Genomic DNA, 21,792 nt, shown 5'->3' with positions numbered 1-21,792 from the left:
GTTTAGACTCGGGGTACATGTTAGGGTGTTAGGTGTAGACATCTCCCATAGGAATCAATGGGATGTCTGTCAGCAGCGAACTTGTACTTTCGCTATGGTCAGACTCCCATTGATTCCTATGGGATCCGCCGCCTCCAGGCTGGCGCTTTGAAAACCAGGTACGCTGGGCCGTAAAAGTGCCGAGCGTACCTGCTAGTTTTTTGATAACTAGCAAAAGTAGTGAGATTGTGCCGCACTTGTGTGCGGAACATCTGGAGTGACGTAAGAATCGATCGGTGTCGGACTGAGTCCGGCGGATCGAAGTTTACGTCACAAAATTCTACTTTTGCCGGTCTCGAGCCTTTGATAACTAAGGCGAATCAGCCGCGCCACAAATACGCTGCGGAATTCCAGCGTATTTGAGGTTGACGGCTTGATAACTAGGCCCCAATGTCTCTTTAATTCATTTTTTACATATTGGGCTTGTCTTAGTGTCTATTTTAGACTGCGGGACCAATGACATGAGGTGATAGGATGAGTTCATTTCCTGAGCTTCCATGAACAGATCTGTTGCAGCTCAAAAAACTCTTCCTTTTAATGAAGTTACAGGGACACGTTAGTGACAACACTTTGTAGCTCATAACATGCCCTTTATGTGGGGGTTAACCACAATGTTAAAGGGACAGTCAACTCCAAATTTTTTATTGTTTAAAAAGATAGATAATCCCTTTATTACCCATTAACAACCTAGTTAGTTTAATATATATATAATATATATTAATTCTTACCTCTGTGATTACCTTGTATCTAAGCTTCTGCAGACTTCCCACATGTCTCAGGGCTATTTATTTATTATCTATTGACTGGCATTAATTAGTGCTGTGTCATGCACAACTCCACAGAAGAGAGCACAATGTTATCTATATGACACACATGAACTAGCCTTGTCTTGCTGTGAAAAGCAAATAAAATAGCATGTGATAAGATGATGTCTGTAGTGGCTTAGAAACAGGCAGACATTTAGAGGTTTATAGGGACATTGTACACTAGATTTTTCTTTACATAACTTTTTTGTAGATGATCCATTTATACAGCCCATCTGGGAGTGTTTTTACAAAAATGTATTGTTTTGCTTATTTTTTAAGAACATTGTGCTGATTTTCAGACTCCTAACCAAGCCCCACAGTGGCAGATGTATACGCGCGTTTACAGACTCCTGCAGGCTCCTGTTTATGTTATCTGTCTTTTCATATGCAGGGGTGGGGAGTGTCTGCTCTTTTTATTTACCCAGCCCTTTTTCAGTGGGTGTCCCAGACTACCTCATCAACAGTGCAAAACTGGGAGCTTCTAAGTGCATTTTTTTTTATTATTATTTATTGAGGTTTGAAATAAGGCATACAAACTTCTTGAAACCAAGATAAGTAATAGTTACAATACAATATCAAAATATAATATTCAATATATATATATAACATGACATACAGACTTTGAGCCTTTTAGTGAACACAAGGGGCCACTTTTGGACCTCATATTAACCCTTTGAGTGCTAATGACGGCTCTGAGCCGTCACAGAGTTTCTCACTATGGTGCTAATGACGGCTCAGAGCCGTCATGAGCACTCTCCCAACTTGAGGGAGATCTGGGGGCTCCTTACTGCTCCTACCCCGGCGATCGTGCCTGTAGAGTGACAGGCATCGCCGGGGCTTCACGTGATGTGCGGTGACGTCATGCACAATTATGTGATGACGTCACCACACAACTTTATTTATACTTAACAATGTTAAGTATAGGAGGAGGGGGCATGCTGCTTAGAAGCCTGTATCTCAGGCATCTAAGCAACTACAGACCCCAAGACCCATTATTGGAAAGGTAATCGCTTAACCTTTCCAACATTTCAAGTCTTGGGGGTCTGTAAAAAAAATAAAAAAGTTAAAAAAAATGTTTTCAAAAATGTCAAAAATAACAAAAATAAATAAAATATTAGCACCCAGGTGAGAAATGGCTTAGCAGCCAAAGGGTTAAACAAAGAAAAGGTAGAAGGCTCCTTGGAATATAGGAGACCACTCATGGATCTCACCTGATAAACCTCAGTTTTATAATGAAATATGTGAACAAATAAGGTAAAACATGAAAAGAAGGATAGAAGAGAAAAAAGAAGAGAGGGAGGTTGAAGAGAAAAAGGGGAAATAAAGATACTGTACTTGGTTGAGTGGTTTTTATGACTACTTAATTATAAAAGCTGGTTGACTCGTCTCATAAAATATTTGTGGACAACCTATGTGTCCTGAGTATAACGATGTATTTTTATTCACACCTTGCTTATTCTAGTATATTGCAAAAAGACATTTATGTTATAAATGGATCCATTTAGTCATGTCAAGTGTAGGGTATTAAGATTTGAGATATTGTTCCCATAGTGTGATCATTTCAGCGTATACTTCCATTTTTGCGTATGTAATATAGTAAAATTCCTCTAGATCAAGAAATTCTGAGAACCTATTAGTCCACAGTGTCGTGGAGGGGACCTCTTTACTTTTCCAATTTCTGGCTAGGAGATATCTGGCGCTGTTAGTCATGATGTAAAAAAAGTTTGAGACAGTGTTTCTGTTTGATGTTAGGAGGTCTGCCTAGCAGTCAGATTGTGGGGTCTAGAGGGAATTGGGTATCTAGGATTTTTTCTATTTCTAATTATATTTCTCCAGAAATTCTGGACCGCGTTACACCACCACCACATATGGGCTAAGCTGCCACATCTCCATCAGTGTTTGGATATGTTGCGGTATAAGCGGTGTGGTTTAACTGAGGAGAGATACCATCTGTGTAGGATTTTCAGGTTGATCTCCTGCATAGAAAGTGAGATTGAGGTTTTCGTAGTATTTTGAAAAATTATTGCACTGGTTTGAGGTAGTATCACTATGCCTAGTTCATCTTCCCATTTTTCAAGGAAAGGAGGAGTGTGGCCAGGAGAGTTATATATTAGTATTTTGTAAATTGATGATAGGGTATGCGATATTGGAGGGGTTCTAACACAGAGTTGTTCAAAGTTGGTCAGCGGTCTAACCATATTTCTAGAGTATTTATGTGTTGTTATAAAATGATGAACGCGGGCATATAGAAACCAGTTGTGGAAGAAAAGGTAGCCCTTATTGATCAATTCTGATTGCGATAGTATTTTTTCATTTGATATTATATAGTGTATAGGAATGTCTCTGTAAGAATATCCTGGAGTGTCTCTTAGTGGTTGTGTCCCTAGTATGAATTGTCCATTATCGATAATTGAAGTTAGTGGGGATGGTTTGGAAGATATATAGGAGTGTGTGGATATTATAATTTCCCATATTCTGTACGTTTCTGCAATCAGTGGTGAGTTGTAATTTAGCTTGGGCATCGAGTTATCTAGGTTCCAGCATCGTTTTCCTAAGTGTGGTGTGTTTGAAATAGAATGTTCTAATTGAACCCATCTTTTATGTTCAAAGTGTATGCACCAATCAATAATCCTTTGCAAGAATATGGCTTGACGGTATTTTGATATGTTGGGTATACCTAGGCCCCCTTGGGGTTTTGGGGTTGTGCCATGTTTTTATTTATCATAGGGGGGGCGACATGCTTCTAAGTGCATTTTTAAAAGGTTTTACATTGAATTTTTAGATTAGTATATGTGCATTTTCTTCTTTATAGTAGTGTCTATTACATGCAGTTAAATAAAAATTGGTGTATGCTGTCCCTTTAAATGTTATAAAGTATATTAATATAACAATGCTGGTTGTGCAAAGCTGGGGAATGGTTAGTAAAGGCGTTATCTATCTTTTTTAACAATAACAATTTTCAAGTAGACTGTCCCTGCAACAATAAAATGTCATTTTACTAAGAACAAACTAAAACAAGAAAAACAAACAAAACATGGAACTCATCTGGACCCAAACAGGATCCTATTATGCTCCTCACATATGATGTAATTGAGCCCAGGATGACTCTTTTTGGCTACATGAAACGGAAAAGCCTTTACATTGTATAAACATGCACTGACTTGCAGTGATTGCCCTGTTTCTACTGAAAACACAAATGCTTTAAATTATATACTGTATATGATCATAATAGAAAGCTTGACATTTCCTAAGCCTCCTGAGTGTTACAGCAGTGCACATGTCTTGGAATTAATGCACAGAGGCTCCCTCTGCCTGTATATACCAGTGTGCAAAGACATTTGCACTTCAGCTATACATCCAATGCATTTCCCTGCTCTCTCTCTCTGAAGAGCGTTTGTATCAAGGGCTTCTCTCACTCATTCCAACCCCCTCTTTCTCTCTTCCTTTAATTTTCTCTCTCCTTTGCATGCACAAGCATTTTATCTCACTGTTGACCCAGCAATCACCGGAATGCTTTAGCTTGGATTCTACAAGAGGCACCCAGGGAGGCAATAGGCAGCTCCAGCTATCTGCTGATTGGGATCTACCCCAGATATTCAAATCCTGCCACAGAAGAAGGTAGGTACTACCTGAGAATCTGCTCCAGGATAATCTGCAGGGGAAGAGGTTAGCTGGGGACAGAGTGACAACTACCCCAGTAAGGGGCTGTGGCATCATCCAACCTGCCCCAGAGACAGATACTAAGGTTGTACCACAGAGTGAGGAGCATCTGATAAACTATCTAGTGAGTGCCGGTGTCTGACAACTTGCTTTACTATTGACATCCTATTCATCTCCAGGCTTACTACCCAGAAAGCAGCAGTTATTTTGCTCCAGAGAGAGAGAGAGAGGCACAATTCCAGTGCAGGTGAGTACTACCATCTCTACAGCTGTAACCTTTTTTTGTAGAGTAGCCTTTCCCTGTTCCTCTGTATAGCACTATTACCTTGTAAGTGAGGTTTATCATATCTTCCTACTTTGTAAAGGTCTGACTCCCTCTGTTTGTGCTGCTCTGTCTTGTTTGTATGTGTGTGTAACTATATAGCTTGTGTGTATGTGTGTGTATGTATGTGTAACTATATAGCTTGTGTGCATGTATGTGTAACTATATAGCTTGTGTGTATGTGTGTGTGTAACTATATAGCGTGTGTGTATGTGTGTGTAACTATATAGCTGGTGTGTGTATGTGTGTGTAACTATATAGCGTGTGTGTGTGTATGTGTAACTATATAGCTTGTGTGTGTATGTGTGTGTAACTATATAGCTTGTGTGTATGTATGTGTGTGTGTGTAACTATATAGCTTGTGTGTATGTGTGTGTGTAACTATATAGCGTGTGTGTATGTGTGTGTAACTATATAGCTGGTGTGTGTATGTGTGTGTAACTATATAGCGTGTGTGTGTGTATGTGTAACTATATAGCTTGTGTGTGTATGTGTGTGTAACTATATAGCTTGTGTGTATGTATGTGTGTGTGTGTAACTATATAGCTTGTGTGTATGTATGTGTGTGTATGTGTGTGTAACTATATAGCTTGTGTGTATGTGTGTGTAACTATATAGCTTGTGTGTATGTATGTGTGTGTAACTATATAGCTTGTGTGTATGTGTGTGTAACTATATAGCTTGTGTGTATGTGTGTGTAACTATATAGCTTGTGTGTATGTGTGTGTATGTGTGTGTAACTATATAGCTTGTGTGTATGTGTGTGTATGTATGTGTAACTATATAGCTTGTGTGCATGTATGTGTAACTATATAGCTTGTGTGTATGTGTGTGTGTAACTATATAGCGTGTGTGTATGTGTGTGTAACTATATAGCTGGTGTGTGTATGTGTGTGTAACTATATAGCGTGTGTGTATGTGTGTGTAACTATATAGCTGGTGTGTGTATGTGTGTGTAACTATATAGCGTGTGTGTGTGTATGTGTAACTATATAGCTTGTGTGTGTATGTGTGTGTAACTATATAGCTTGTGTGTATGTATGTGTGTGTGTGTAACTATATAGCTTGTGTGTATGTATGTGTGTGTATGTGTGTGTAACTATATAGCTTGTGTGTATGTGTGTGTAACTATATAGCTTGTGTGTATGTATGTGTGTGTAACTATATAGCTTGTGTGTATGTATGTGTGTGTATGTGTGTGTAACTATATAGCTTGTGTGTATGTGTGTGTAACTATATAGCTTGTGTGTATGTGTGTGTATGTGTGTGTAACTATATAGCTTGTGTGTATGTGTGTGTATGTATGTGTAACTATATAGCTTGTGTGTATGTGTGTGTAACTATATAGCTTGTGTGTATGTGTGTGTATGTGTGTGTAACTATATAGCTTGTGTGTATGTATGTGTAACTATATAGCTTGTTAGTATGTATGTGTATGTATGTGTGTGTAACTATATAACTTGTGTGTATGTGTGTGTATGTGTGTGTAACTATATAGCTTGTGTGTATGTGTGTGTATGTATGTGTAACTATATAGCTTGTGTGTATGTATGTGTGTGTAACAATATAGCTTGTGTATATGTATGTGTGTGTACAGTATGTGTAACTATATAGCTTGTGTGTATGTGTGTGTAACTATATAGCTTGTGTGTATGTACGTGTGTGTACAGTATGTGTAACTATATAGCTTGTGTGTATGTATGTGTGTGTGTATGTGTGTGTAACTATATAGCTTGTATGTATGTGTGTGTAACTATATAGCTTGTGTGTATGTATGTGTGTGTATGTGTGTGTAACTATATAACTTGTATGCATGTATGTGTGTGTAACTATATAGCTTGTGTGTATGTATGTGTGTGTAACTATATAGCTTGTGTGTATGTATGTGTGTGTGACTATATAGCTTGTGTGTATATGTGTGTGTGTATGTGTGTGTAACTATATAGCTTGTGTGTATGTGTGTGTAACTATATAGCTTGTGTGTATGTGTGTGTAACTATATATAGCTTGTGTGTATCTATATAGCATGTGTGTATGTGTGTGTATGTATGTGTAACTATATAGCTTGTGTGTATGTATGTGTGTTTATCTATATAGCTTGTGTGTATATGTGTGTGTGTATGTGTGTGTAACTATATAGCTTGTGTGTATGTGTGTGTATGTATGTGTAACTATATAGCTTGTGTGTATGTATGTGTAACTATATAGCTTGTGTGTATGTGTGTGTAACTATATAGCTTGTGTATATGTATGTGTGTGTAACTATATAGTGTGTGTGTATGTATGTGTAACTATATAGCTTGTGTGTATGTATGTAAGTAACTATATAGCTTGTGTGTATGTGTGTGTAACTATATAGCTTGTGTGTATGTATGTGTGTGTAACTATATACCTTGTGTGTATGTGTGTGTATGTACAGTATGTGTAACTATATAGCTTGTGTATATGTGTGTGTAACTATATAGCTTGTGTGTATGTGTGTGTAACTATATAGCTTGTGTGTATGTGTGTGCAACTATATAGCGTGTGTATATGTATGTGTAACTATATAGCTTGTGTGTATATGTGTGTGTGTATGTGTGTGTGTAACTATATAGCTTGTGTGTATGTGTATGTGTGTGTAACTATATAGCTTGTGTGTATGTGTGTATTTATGTGTAACTATATAGCTTGTGTGTATATGTGTGTGTGTAACTATATAGCTTGTGTGTATGTGTGTGTAACTATATAGCTTGTGTGTGTAACTATATAGCTTGTGTGTATGTGTGTGTAACTATATATCTTGTGTGTATGTGTGTGTATGTATGTGTAACTATATAGCTTGTGTGTATGTATGTGTAACTATATAGCTTGTGTGTATGTATGTGTGTATAACTATATAGCTTGTGTGTATGTGTGTGTAACTATATAGCTTGTGTGTATGTGTGTGCAACTATATAGCGTGTGTATATGTATGTGTAACTATATAGCTTGTGTGTATATGTGTGTGTGTATGTGTGTGTGTAACTATATAGCTTGTGTGTATGTGTGTGTAACTATATAGCTTGTGTGTATGTGTGTGCAACTATATAGCTTGTGTGTATGTATGTGTAACTATATAGCTTATGTGTATATGTGTGTGTGTATGTGTCTGCAACTATATAGCTTGTGTGTATGTGTGTGTAACTATATAGCTTGTGTGTATGTGTATGTGTGTGTAACTATATAGCTTGTGTGTATGTGTGTATTTATGTGTAACTATATAGCTTGTGTGTATATGTGTGTGTGTAACTATATAGCTTGTGTGTATGTGTGTGTAACTATATAGCTTGTGTGTGTAACTATATAGCTTGTGTGTATGTGTGTGTAACTATATAGCTTGTGTGTATGTGTGTGTATGTATGTGTAACTATATAGCTTGTGTGTATGTATGTGTAACTATATAGCTTGTGTGTATGTGTGTGTGTAACTATATAGCGTGTGTGTATGTGTGTGTAACTATATAGCTGGTGTGTGTATGTGTGTGTAATTATATAGCTTGTGTGTATGTGTGTGTAACTATATAGCTTGTGTGTATGTGCATGTAATTGTATGGCTTGTGTGCATGTGTGTGTATGTGTGTGTGTGACTATACACCCTGCATATGTGTGTGCAACTATATAGCTTGTGTATATGTGTGTGTATAACTCTGTCTTGTGTGTGTAGCTATATAGCTTGTGTATATGTGTGTAACTATATACCCTGCATATATGTGTGTGTATAACTCTGTCCTGTGTGTATGTGTGTGTAACTTTCTTGTGTGTGTAACTATATAGCTTGTGTATATGTGTGTGTATGTGTTTGTAACTCTGTACCCTGCATATGTGTGTGTGTGTAACTTTCTTGAGGGTGTAATTATATACATTGTGTATGTGTGTAACTCTGTTTTGTGTGTGTAATTCTATATGTGTATGTAAGTGTATAACTCTGACCTGTGTGTATGTGTGTATATTTCTGTTCTGCGTATGTAACGAAGACCTGTATGTGTGTTTGTGTATGTAACTATAACCCCTTGGAGTGTGTAACTCTGCCCCTGTATTTGTGTGTTACTCTGCCCCTGTATGTGTGCGTTACTCTGCCCCTGTATGTGTGTTTTACTCTGCCCCTGTATGTGTGTGTAACTCTGCCCCTGTATGTGTGTGTTACTCTGCCCCTGTATGTGTGTGTTACTCTGCCCCTGTATGTGTGTGTAACTCAGCCCCTGTATGTGTGTGTAACTCTGCCCCTGTATGTGTGTGTTACTCTGCCCCTGTATATGTGTGTAACTCTGCCCCTGTATGTGTGTGTAACTCAGCCCCTGTAAGTGTGTGTAACTCTGCCCCTGTATGTGTGTGTTACTCTGCCCCTGTATGTGTGTGTAACTCTGCCCCTGTATGTGTGTGTTACTCTGCCCCTGTATGTGTGTGTAACTCAGCCCCTGTATGTGTGTGTTACTCTGCCCCTGTATGTGTGTGTAACTCAGCCCCTGTATGTGTGCATTACTCTGCCCCTGTATGTGTGCGTTACTCTGCCCATGTATGTGTGCGTTACTCTGCCCCTGTATGTGTGTGTTACTCTGCCCCTGTATGTGTGTGTTACTCTGCCCCTGTATGTGTGTGTTACTCTGCCCCTGTATGTGTGTGTAACTCAGCCCCTGTATGTGTGCGTTACTCTGCCCCTGTATGTATGTGTAACTCTGCCCCTGTATGTGTGTGTAACTCAGCCCCTGTATGTGTGCGTTACTCTGCCCCTGTATTTGTGTGTTACTCTGCCCCTGTATGTGTGTGTAACTCAGCCCCTGTATGTGTGCGTTACTCTGCCCCTGTATTTGTGTGTTACTCTGCCCCTGTATGTGTGCGTTACTCTGCCCCTGTATGTGTGTGTAACTCTGCCCCTGTATGTGTGTGTTACTCTGCCCCTGTATGTGTGTGTAACTCTGCCCCTGTATGTGTGTGTAACTCTGCCCCTGTATGTGTGTGTAACTCTGCCCCTGTATGTGTTTGTAACTCTGCCCCTGTATGTGTGTGTTACTCTGCCCCTGTATGTGTGTGTAACTCTGCCCCTGTATGTGTGTGTTACTCTGCCCCTGTATGTATGTGTAACTCAGCCCCTGTATGTGTGTGTTACTCTGCCCCTGTATGTGTGTGTAACTCAGCCCCTGTATGTGTGCGTTACTCTGCCCCTGTATGTGTGTGTAACTCAGCCCCTGTATGTGTGTGTTACTCTGCCCCTGTATGTGTGTGTAACTCAGCCCCTGTATGTGTGCGTTACTCTGCCCCTGTATTTGTGTGTTACTCTGCCCCTGTGTGTGTGCGTTACTCTGCCCCTGTATGTGTGTGTTACTCTGCCCCTGTATGTGTGTGTTACTCTGCCCCTGTATGTGTGTGTAACTCTGCCCCTGTATGTGTGTGTAACTCTGCCCCTGTATGTGTGTGTAACTCTGCCCCTGTATGTGTGTGTTACTCTGCCCCTGTATGTGTGTGTAACTCTGCCCCTGTATGTGTGCGTTACTCTGCCCCTGTATGTGTGTGTAATTCTGCCCCTGTATGTGTGCGTTACTCTGCCCCTGTATGTGTGCGTTACTCTGCCCCTGTATGTGTGTGTAACTCTGCCCCTGTATGTGTGTGTAACTCTGCCCCTGTATGTGTGTGTAACTCTGCCCCTGTATGTGTGTGTAACTCTGCCCCTGTATGTGTGCGTTACTCTGCCCCTGTATGTGTGTGTAACTCTGCCCCTGTATATGTGTGTAACTCTGCCCCTGTATATGTGTGTAACTCAGCCCCTGTATGTGTGTGTTACTCTGCCCCTGTATGTGTGTGTAACTCTGCCCCTGTATGTGTGTGTAACTCTGCCCCTGTATGTGTGTGTAACTCTGCCCCTGTATGTGTGTGTAACTCAGCCCCTGTAAGTGTGTGTAACTCTGCCCCTGTATGTGTGTGTAACTCTGCCCCTGTATGTGTGTGTAACTCTGCCCCTGTATATGTGTGTAACTCTGCCCCTGTATGTGTGCGTTACTCTGCCCCTGTATGTGTGTGTAACTCTGCCCCTGTATATGTGTGTATCTCTGCCCCTGTATATGTGTGTAACTCAGCCCCTGTATGTGTGTGTTACTCTGCCCCTGTATGTGTGTGTAACTCTGCCCCTGTATGTGTGTGTAACTCTGCCCCTGTATGTGTGTGTAACTCAGCCCCTGTAAGTGTGTGTAACTCTGCCCCTGTATGTGTGTGTAACTCTGCCCCTGTATGTGTGTGTAACTCTGCCCCTGTATGTGTGCGTTACTCTGCCCCTGTATGTGTGTGTGTTACTCTGCCCCTGTATGTGTGTGTTACTCTGCCCCTGTATGTGTGCGTTACTCTGCCCCTGTATGTGTGCGTTACTCTGCCCCTGTATGTGTGTGTTACTCTGCCCCTGTATGTGTGTGTTACTCTGCCCCTGTATGTGTGTGTTACTCTGCCCCTGTATGTGTGTGTAACTCAGCCCCTGTATGTGTGTGTAACTCTGCCCATGTATGTGTGTGTAACTCTGCCCCTGTATGTGTGTGTAACTCTGCCCCTGTATGTGTGCGTTACTCTGCCCCTGTATGTGTGCGTTACTCTGCCCCTGTATGTGTGTGTTACTAACAGTGCTAAGTTCCCTTGACACCCTTGGGTGTATTCCATCTGGGCCTGGAGTTTTATTTACCTTTATATTATCCAGTTTTTTTCTATGTTTTCTAGCCAGTTTGTAACACACACACACACACATGGGGGGTTAGGACTCCTTTGCAGCTTGTACTTTAGTCTTATCAATCTTTGAGGCTTCATGTTAGAGACTTGAAGAGGAAGGAAGGAAATGGGAGTTAAAGTAAAACGTCTCACAAGGGTATCGTGTTTCTGCGTAGATTTTCTGCAGTCTATAGTTATTATCCATTCAGCGGATCCCAGGCTTAAATCCCATTTGAAAGCTGTCAATTTCTGTTTTGCCTCACTGATCTGTAACTCTCTGTTCTCTTGGGACTGAGCTAAAGTGAAATAGGTGAGTACTCAGTATAATGTGCAATTCCCTTAGTGTGCAATTAGTGTTCTTGTTACATTGTGCTGAGAGAACTGGTGACAGTTGCCTTAATATAGCTGGTAGGTTCTTTAAACTGGGACACACTATATGACAGAACGACTCTATCCCTGCTAGATGGCTGCTGTTCCTGGCAGTGATATGGTTAACAGCATTTAGTGCTCAATCTGTCTTATTGATGGGCACCGTTGCTGTACCCCTTGCTACACATAGATGGCACTGTGCTTTGTTGCTGAAGTGGCCCTTACAGGCTCCCTCTATGGGTAGAAAGTAGGATGTGATTGTGTATAGGTCTGTAGAGATTTTACAGAGGTAAGAGTTGCTTTTCACTGTCCAGTGCAATAAAACTTTTTTTTTAAGGGGGAGGGATCTGATTTTTCAACCTATGAACTGGACCCTCTTCCTGCTGTACTAAATTTGTTTACTTTTGTTATATTTTTGTATTTATCACAAATCCTTATCGTTGTACACCCCTATCTGTGTACCCAGTGCTAAATAATTTTGCAGCACTATACAAATAAATAATAATAATATTAAATAGGTTTCAAATGAACGGATTAATGGATTAATTAACTAATACCTAACATATATTGCTATATACTTCTAGTAACAATTTAACTTTATATCTGAAAATAAGATATTTTACCAAACTAGGGATTCTAAAATAAATTGTAAGCTTTTTAGTATCTGCATTTTTACATTTTTTTTATTTAACATACTGGAATTTATAAATAAAGAATTAACTATAGGGAAATGCCCAGTAATATTAGCTGTACATATCCTGATAACTCCATCAATGCCAAAGCTATTACTGTACATTATCTGTTTATCCATTAGCCATCTGTCTGTCTATTTATTATCGGTCTATCTATATCTCTCACCCACATATTACTGTTATAGTATTTCCAGCCCTCTATCTGCCTGTCTATAATTTTGATATTATGTCCCCATATTATCTGTACTCATATATTCTTACATTTTATGTTGTTAGCAGTAAATCTTTAGATAAAATGCATACACACAAATCCTGATTTCCATCTAAAGTTACTCTAAAATGTTGTAAAAGAAACAGCCATTCACTACACTTAGCTCAGATATGGTATTTTTTTTTTATAACAAACACAACAAATTCTCTTTTTTTAAATTGCAGCATTTTCTCCTTTTTTTTTTTAGCTCCTTGCCCATCCTTCTGTTGTAGATTTTTTTTTTTTACTGTAAAATTATTAACCCCTTAACGACTACAATGTACACTGTACGTCGCTGGTCATTAAGGGTTTTTCAGGTCAAAGTAGCGTGGGTCTTCTGGTGGCATCCTAGATTTAAAAAAATATTGTATGTGTAATATTTCAATAACGTACCTTAAGATTACTAAGTTTTTATATGCGCTAACCTGACTGCGTTAAAGACCGAAATCGCAAAACGCGTATTTTACATTCCTATGTTATTCACATAGAAAAACATTTACTTTTTATTATTAAATATATATATATATATATCTGATAATGTTTATGTAAAATACATATATACCTATATATTTATAGGAATAGATATATAGGTAATGGTATATACAGATATATATATATAAATATGTATTTACAATAAAAAGGACATTATCCCGTAAGTGAGGAACATTGGAATGATAAATATGTACAGTATGGACACATAAATATTTAAATGCATATGTACACACATATATACACATACAGGTATATATGCATACATATACATATTTAGATGTTTTTATATATGCATATATATGCTAAAGCCCTTTGCATACCTTTTTCCAACAACTGAGACCTCATATCTTTGAGCTCTTATAACTTTTTAATGAAATATTTTTAAAATATTTTTTATTATCAGATTGTGTTATTATGAGTGTAACTGTTCTGTTAAATGTATTTTTGATGTGTTTTGTGCAACGTTTTTGTCTCGCGTAACAGTTAACCAGAGCTCTGAAGTCGCGCTAACCGATGCACGTTAAATTCAATTGCGCTCAAGAGAATGCGTTTACTTTTAACTCATAGTACGTGCGCTACCTCTGATGCACACAAAGAGCAGCAATATATCACTTAACGGTTGCTCACTCTACTTGTAATGTTGCCCAAAGTGCTGGATTCTGTGTCTCCACAGAACACAGTGCATTAAGTACTTAACTCCTTCGAGAAATACCAGCTGGGAACATGCTCATTAGGGCGGGTGGGATTATCCAGAAATATGTATTCCCGTATATACTACCGTGAGTAACGTTTCACCAAAGTTCCAGCTGGGTAGCTGCTAATACACCCAGAATTAAATGCACCTAAATGGGTACATTTATTTTGCAAGCATTTTGGTTTATTTTTACTGTTGTATTATATGTATTAGTGGTAACTGCACAATTGGAGGGCTACTTTCTTTCTGTATTTTATAGTTGTTCTTGGTTCTTATCCAGAGGAAACTAAGAGGAGCTGCCTGTACCCTCAACTGGCCTCTTCATTCAGCATCAGCGGGGAAGGCTGAGAAGTAGGTCACAGTGGTAAAGGTCCTCCAGGGGTTGGTTGAGTCAGAGAAAAAAGAACCAGGTTTTATGCTGCAGATTGATAAGGGAGCAGGTCGGCATAAAATAAGGGGGCTTCATGAAAGGTGATAGAACAGCCCATTCCTAGGACTGAGGAGGGATCAGAGGACTTAGCAGGAGAGCATGGACTGTTGCTTCAGGGAAAAAAAGTGGAAGGATTGAGTGGGCTTTAGGATTAGTGGTTAGGTTGGGGTGACGTGTGCCTCAGCTCCTACTGTGGTGGCCTGGGCATAATTTCCTGTTGTCCTACTGTTGTGGTAGTGAAAAAAGTTTGACTTCTTCCGAAGTGGAGGCACTTTTGGGGAGCTGGCCAGTTGACTTCTCAGTCTCAAAAGTGTATATTTGATAAAAACACACTTTTTGGCCCTTGGGAATGTATCTCACACAGTAAACTTGCAAACAAATATTAAGTGGTTTTCCCTGTTGACATTGGAGTATTGTTTTGAATTGCCTGGGAATCCAAAGAAAGATTTGACTTAGACAATCGGACAATTCTAAGAAGTGTTACTATAAGCTTCGTAAAACTTTATTCCAATGGATTTACACCACTGTCATGGGTGAAGGCAAAACTATGGGATGAGATAGTAGTTGCCCAGTGTACTCATGGTGGTTTGGCATTTTGGTCTTATGACAAGCAGTTTCCTCAGATGCTGGCAGTAAAGCCTGGCATAATGTGGTATAATCGAGGCATGGGGTCATGACTCTGCTCATGGTCCTACAGTCTTTCTGGACTGTGGCTGGTGGAACAGTAATAATAAATTAGTGTAGTGGCTAATCAATCTTTGAAAGATGTAATTGAGGGTAAATGTAACCTGAAGGATGGGTTCATTTGAACTAGATGAAATTATAAATGTTTATCCTGGAAATCAACAAGGGTTTTTTTGGTGGGGTTCAGATGCTGTCAGGACTGGACTGGAATGTCCACACAGTTGTGCTGGAGTGCTAGTCCACCGCTTCCAAATTTGATCTCCATGGTCAGTTGGTTGGGTAATGTCAGCAGCTTCCCCAAGGGTAGGAGAACTTGATAAAGCTCCTATGAGCATGGGGTCCCATGGAGGAGTGTTAGATGGTTATTTTCCTGGGGATGATTGAAGGCTTAGAGCATGGCCATGGAGGAATTTGGTAGGAGCTATTTTTAAGGTTATTTATACTGTATGGTTATATTGCTTATATGGTTTATTTGTATACATTAAATGTTTAATACAATGGCTGTATTGTAATAAGGTTATTATAATGTGGTTTAGACCTCCAACTTTATGTCTGTGGGGTCAAGTCTGTGAATCATAGAAGCATAAAATTTAACAGAAGATAAGAAGAAACTTGCCATCTATATTAGTTGCAGTATATTATTAGCAGTATATATAGAAGTATATATATACACTTGCTAACTTCACCTGTGATCCCCACAAATAGACACCCAAAAAATATTTATTTCCAAACTATTTAGTTTTCATCTATGCCAGACTCTATTTAAAGGGACAGTCTACCATAGAATTGTTATTGTTTTAAAAGATAGATAATCCCTGTATTACCCATTCCCCAGTTTTGCATAACCAACAGTTATATTAATACACTTTTTACCTCTGTGATTACCTTGTATCTAGGAACCTTCTTCCAGCCCCCTGATCACATGACTGTGACTGTTTATTATCTATTGTCTTAAATTTAGCATTGTTTTGTGCTAAATCTTAAATAACCCTGTGCATGAACACAGTGTTATCTATATGGCCCACGTGTACTTTCTGTCTCTTTGTGTTGAAAAGAGATTTAAAAAGCATGTGATAAGAGGCAGCCCTCAAAGGCTTAGAAATTAGCATATGAGCCTACCTATGTTTAGTTTAAACTAAGAATACCAAGAGAAAAAAGCAAATTTGATGATAAAAGTAAATTGGAAAGTTGATTAAAATTAAAAGTCCTATCTGAATAATGAAAGTTTAATTTATACTAGACTGTCCCTTTAAGTTGAAAAATATTTCTATTTTAGAGTCAACATAAAATAAAAATGTTCTGCTCCTGTTATCTTCAATGGGGGTTTGCGCCAAACAAAACTATACATTTTTAAAACTTCCACATGGTTTCATCTATTAACTTTATTTGTAATTGACCAACATATTAAACATCGCTACATGGATATATTCCTGCATATATACAGTATCTCACAAAAGTGAGTACACCCCTCACATTTTTGTAAATATTTTATTATATCTTTTCATATACTGAAGAAAATGACACTTTGCTACAATGTAAAATAGTGAGTGTACAGCCTGTATAACAGTGTAAATTTGCTGTCCCCTCAAAATAACTCACACAGCCATTAATGTCTAAACAGTTGGCAACAAAAGTGAGTATACCCCTAAGTGGAAATGTCCAAATTGGGCCCAAAGTGTCAATATTTTGTGTGGCCACCATTATTTTCTAGCACTGCCTTAACCCTCTTGGGCATGGAGTTCACCAGAGCTTCACAGGTTGCCACTGGAGTCCTTTTCCACTCCTCCATGACGACATAACAGAGCTGGTGGGTGTTAGAGAGCTTGTGCTCCCCCACCTTCCGGATGCCCCAGAGATGCTCAATAGGGTTTAGGTCTGGAGACATGCTTGGCCTCAGCTTCTTTAGCAAGGCAGTGGTCATCTTGGAGGTGTCGTTATCATGTTGGAATACTGCCCTGCGGCCCAGTCTCCGAAGGGAGGGGATCATGTTCTGCTTCAGTATGTCACAGTACATGTTGGCATTCATGGTTCCCTCAATGAACTGTAGCTCCCCAGTGCCGGAAACACTCATGCAGCCCCAGACCATTACACTCCCACCACCATGCTTTACTTTAGGCAAGATACCCTTGTCTTTGTACTTCTCACCTGGTTGCCACCACACACGCTTGACACCATCTAAACCAAATAAGTTTATCTTGGTCTCATCGGACCACAGGACATGGTTCCATTAATCCATGTCCTTAGTCTGCTTGTCTTCAGCAAACTGTTTGCAGGCTTTCTTGTGCATCATCTATAGAAGAGGCTTCCTTCTGGGACGACAGCCATGCAGACCAATTTGATGCAATGTGCAGCGTATGGTCTGAGCACTGACAGGCTGACCCCCATCCCTTCAACCTCTGCAGCAATGCAAAGACAACCTCTGGATATGATGCTGAGCACGTACACTCAACTTCTTTGGTCGACCATGGCGAGGCCTGTTCTGAGTGGAACCTGTCCTGTGAAACCACTGTATGGTCTTGCCCACCGTGCTGCTGCTCAGTTTCAGGGTCTTCTTATAGCCTAGGCCATCTTTATGTAGAGCAACAATTCTTTTTTTCAGATCCTCAGAGAGTTCTTTGCCATGAGGTGATATGTTGAACTTCCAGTAACAAGTATGAGAGAGTGTGAAAGTGATAACACCAAATTTAACACACCTGCTCCCCATTCACACCTGAGACCTTGTTACACTAATGAGTCACATGACACCGGGGAGGGAAAATGGCTAAATGGGCCCAAATTGGACATTTCCACTTAGGGGTGTACTCACTTTTGTAGCCAACGATTTAGACATTAATGACTGTGTGTTGAGTTATTTTGAGAGGACAGCAAATTTACACTGTTATACAGGCTGTACACTCACTACGTTACATTGGAGCAAAGTGTCATTTCTTCAGTGTTGTCACATGAAAATATATAACAAAATATTTACAAAAACGGGAGGGGTGTACTCAGTTTTGTGAGATACTGTATGTGGGTACTCGGATATGAAAGTCAAAGTAGATCAGTCTTAAAGGGGCAGTGTGCATTCAAATTATGTTTTAATATAATGTGTTCCCAACGATTTGTTAAACCAGCTGTATATGGGAAATTGCTCCTTTATATTTATCTTTGCACTTAACATTTCTGTTTTTACTCATTGAAACTATATACTATTGTTCTTAAAGGAACAGGAAACCCTAAAAAGGTATTTCATGATTGGGATAGAACATACAATTTTAATAAACTTTCCAATTTACTTCTATTATCAAAATTGCTTAATTCTCTTATTATTCTTTGTTGAAGGAACATTGGCAGCTAGCTGAACACATCTAGTTAGCCTTTCACTAGAGACAAATGTGTGCAGGCACATATCAGCAGCTACCTTCCACTAGTGTAGGATATGTGTGTATTCTTTTTCAACAAGGGATACTAAGAGAACAAAGCACATTTGAATATATTTAAAAGTATCTTAAAATTACATGCTCTAGCTGAATCATGCAAGTTTAATTTTGACTTTTCTATTCCTTTAAGGACATGTCCATTGGGCTAAGCCTACAGAAAGCGCAGGGCTGCTCGTGATATCTTTCTCTATACACAAATGCTAATAGTTAGGTATTGCAATGTTAATTATGGCTTGGGGGGAGTTCAAAGAGCAAAACCAGTTACTTCAGATACACAAATCTCTCTCACATCACCCACTAGCAGGTTGTTTAGTGGAACAGCATCTTGTTTACATAGCTTTTTTAAAGACTTACTGCCATAATCATACTTTCAGTATAGCTGGTGGTTTCAATAGGCTACTACAATACAGATAATTCAAATGACACAATACAGGTAGATATGCTGTTTTTAAACAATGTAATACACTCCAGCAGGTAAAATTGATACTTGGGAACACACTAAAGAGGAGATAATTTGACAGTATCAAACAGTAATATCAGAAATATACAGTCAATGTTTCACTATGTCTGACAGAAGAGGGAACAAGCACTGAGCCTTGCATTCATTGGCTGTTTATCCTGGTTTCTCGTCTGCTTCTTTTACCCAAGAAGGTTTTCAACTAGTAATTTTGTGCTATGTATAATTGTACAAGGAACACTGCTCTTACTGTAGATGTAGCTGTGAGATCGTATTCACTGTTTCAGTTCCAGGGAGTAGATTCATTGGATTACATAGATAGCAATACTCTAAGACTGACTCTGGCAGTCGGTGAGTTAACACTACACAATATTAAGGGTTCCAGTAGTCCTAGACGCAATAACTAGCTCTCTGTGGTAATTAAACAGTCAACTATATTTCCACAAGGTTAGCAAATATATTTTAATTCCATGTACTGCAAAGCATAAGCCTGCCACATCCTGTAAATAGGAATGTTATTTATTCTATGGGTGTAAGTCATTTTTTATCAACACTACAGTTTGCCAAAGAAATTGCCACAAGAATTTCATTTTTTTTAACCTAATACAGAGGTGTCCTTGTATTCCACCGATTACTGATGGGGGGAGAGTATTTTTGACTACAGAGTTTTATTTTTGTGAGCTGGTCGCCGGAATAAGCATCTTCTGAAAAGGGCAAATGGAGCAATTCCACTGAATATCTGTGATCTACAGATTATCCCATGTAATATACATTCTACATAACAAAATGTTAAATATCCACAATTAGCAACATCTTTAAAAATTGCTATATTATGTTATCTGCACATCGATTGTGGTATATGCAACTTTAACTGGTTTCAATTAAAGATATGACCTTTATCCTTATTTCCTAGTTCTTGAATTTTAGGATCTGAGCAATAAATAATTAATCTGCTTGGTTTTCTCTTCCTTAGCTAAACTGGTCTCTTTGAAATTCATTTTTTTCAGAATAACAGTAAAATATGTTCGGATTTAAAATAATTAAAAAAAAATCTCTGCAAGTGCAGATTTAATACAGGTACAAATCCCCTAATCCGGAATTCCAAACTCCAAACATTCTGAAATCCAAAGACTTTAATTAACATTTATTTTAAAGGGACAGTCTAGTCCAAAATAAACTGCCATGATTCAAATAGGGTATGTAATTTTAAACAATTTTCCAATTTACTTTTATCACCAATTGAGCTTTGTTCACTTGGTATTCTTAGTTGAAAGCTTAACCTAGGAGGTTCATATGCTAATTTCTTAGACCTTGAAGGCCATCTCTTTTCAGAATTCATTTTAACAGGTTTTCACCACTAGAGGGTTCATGTGTTTCATATAGATAACACTGTGCTCATGCACGTGAAGTTACCTGGGAGCCAGCACTGATTGGCTAAACTGCAAGTCTGTCAAAAGAACTGAAATAAAGGGACAGTTTGCAGAGGCTTAGATACAAGATTATCACAGAGGTAAAAAGTATATAAATATAACTGTGTTGGTTATGCAAAACTGGGGAATGGGTAATGGGTAATGCATGGATTATCTATCTTTTAAAACAATAACAAATCTGGTGTAGACTGTCCCTTTAAAATTAAAATGATAAAAACATAATTTTTCCCCTCAACTGTAAGTCACAATCTTTTCTGTGTGGTTTTTGTTTAATTTATGTGTTTTAGCAAAAAGTCTATAATTATTTAAAAATAAAAAATATTACCTTACTGATAACGGTACTATGTATGCAAAGGTATTAAATATGATAAAAAACTACTTTTAGGTTACATGAATAAGCTGTATTAGGACATGTAAATCTTGTCTAAATGACATTATTGTTGCGTACACTACACTCTCTGTCCCATTTTACAGATGCAAATATTCCAAAATCCAAACTATTCTGAAATCCAAACCTTTTCCAGTCGCAAGCTGTTGGGATAAAGGGTTTTCTACATGGGTGTGTGTGTATAATTACTGAGTGTTTCAGCCATACCCATTGCGAATTTGCGAATAGATGCATAAAATCCAGCACATATCTGTGAAATGTTAATAGACAATTATTGACAGTACAATGGATCATACTGAAGAGCTTAGTGACTTAGTGACACTGTCATATGATGTCACTTTGGCTACTTCATTTTGTGAAATTTTGGCCCTACCTATTCTGCCCCAGTCAATCGTAAATGCGGTTATTGTGAAGTGTAAGTGTCTAGAAGCAACAACTGCCCAGTCACAAAGTGGTAGACCACGCAAATGCACAGAGCAGGAATGCCGAGTGTTGAAGCGTAAAAAAAAGCGTAACAATCACCTATCATATGTTGCTGCACTCACTTTAGTGTTCCAAACTGCCTCTGGAAGCAACATCAGCTCAAGGACTGTGCATCAGGGGCTTCATGTGGGTTCAAATGGGTTTCTATAGTTGAGCATCTGTACACAAACCTCACATCAACAAGCGCAATGCCAAGCGTTGGCTGGGGTGGTGTAAAACACATCACCACTGGACTCTGGAGTAGTGTACACGTCTTCTTTGGAGTGATGAATTATGCTTCTCTATTTGGGGGGCTGAGACAAGAATCTGGGTGGGGCAGATTATAAGAGAATGCTACCTACCAGAAAGCACATTGCCTATTGTATAAAGTTTGGAGGAGAAGGGATAAAGAGGCATGAAATGAAGCACTGGTTGCAATCCAAACCTTCTCGTCCAACATAAGTGCCTGACCTCATAAAAACTATTTCGTCTGAATA

At 38.8% G+C, this 21,792-nt stretch overlaps 1 protein-coding gene across 1 annotated transcript in view; it reads left to right on the top strand.

Moving 5' to 3' along the window:
• Positions 1-4,142: 4,142 nt before the first annotated feature.
• The window catches only part of LBHD2 (LBH domain containing 2), a 188,889-nt gene continuing 171,239 nt past the window's right edge, over positions 4,143-21,792 (top strand). Inside the window, exon 1 of the mRNA XM_053697421.1 lies at positions 4,143-4,463. Within this exon, the coding sequence (XP_053553396.1) occupies positions 4,312-4,463 (152 nt within the window). The 5' untranslated portion in view covers positions 4,143-4,311. The remainder of the gene's footprint in view (positions 4,464-21,792) is intronic.

This window comes from Bombina bombina, chromosome 1, assembly GCF_027579735.1.
Source record: "Bombina bombina isolate aBomBom1 chromosome 1, aBomBom1.pri, whole genome shotgun sequence".
NCBI lineage: Eukaryota > Metazoa > Chordata > Amphibia > Anura > Bombinatoridae > Bombina > Bombina bombina.
Note: the sequence above shows the minus strand (reverse complement) of the source record. Positions and strands in the feature narration are given on the sequence as shown.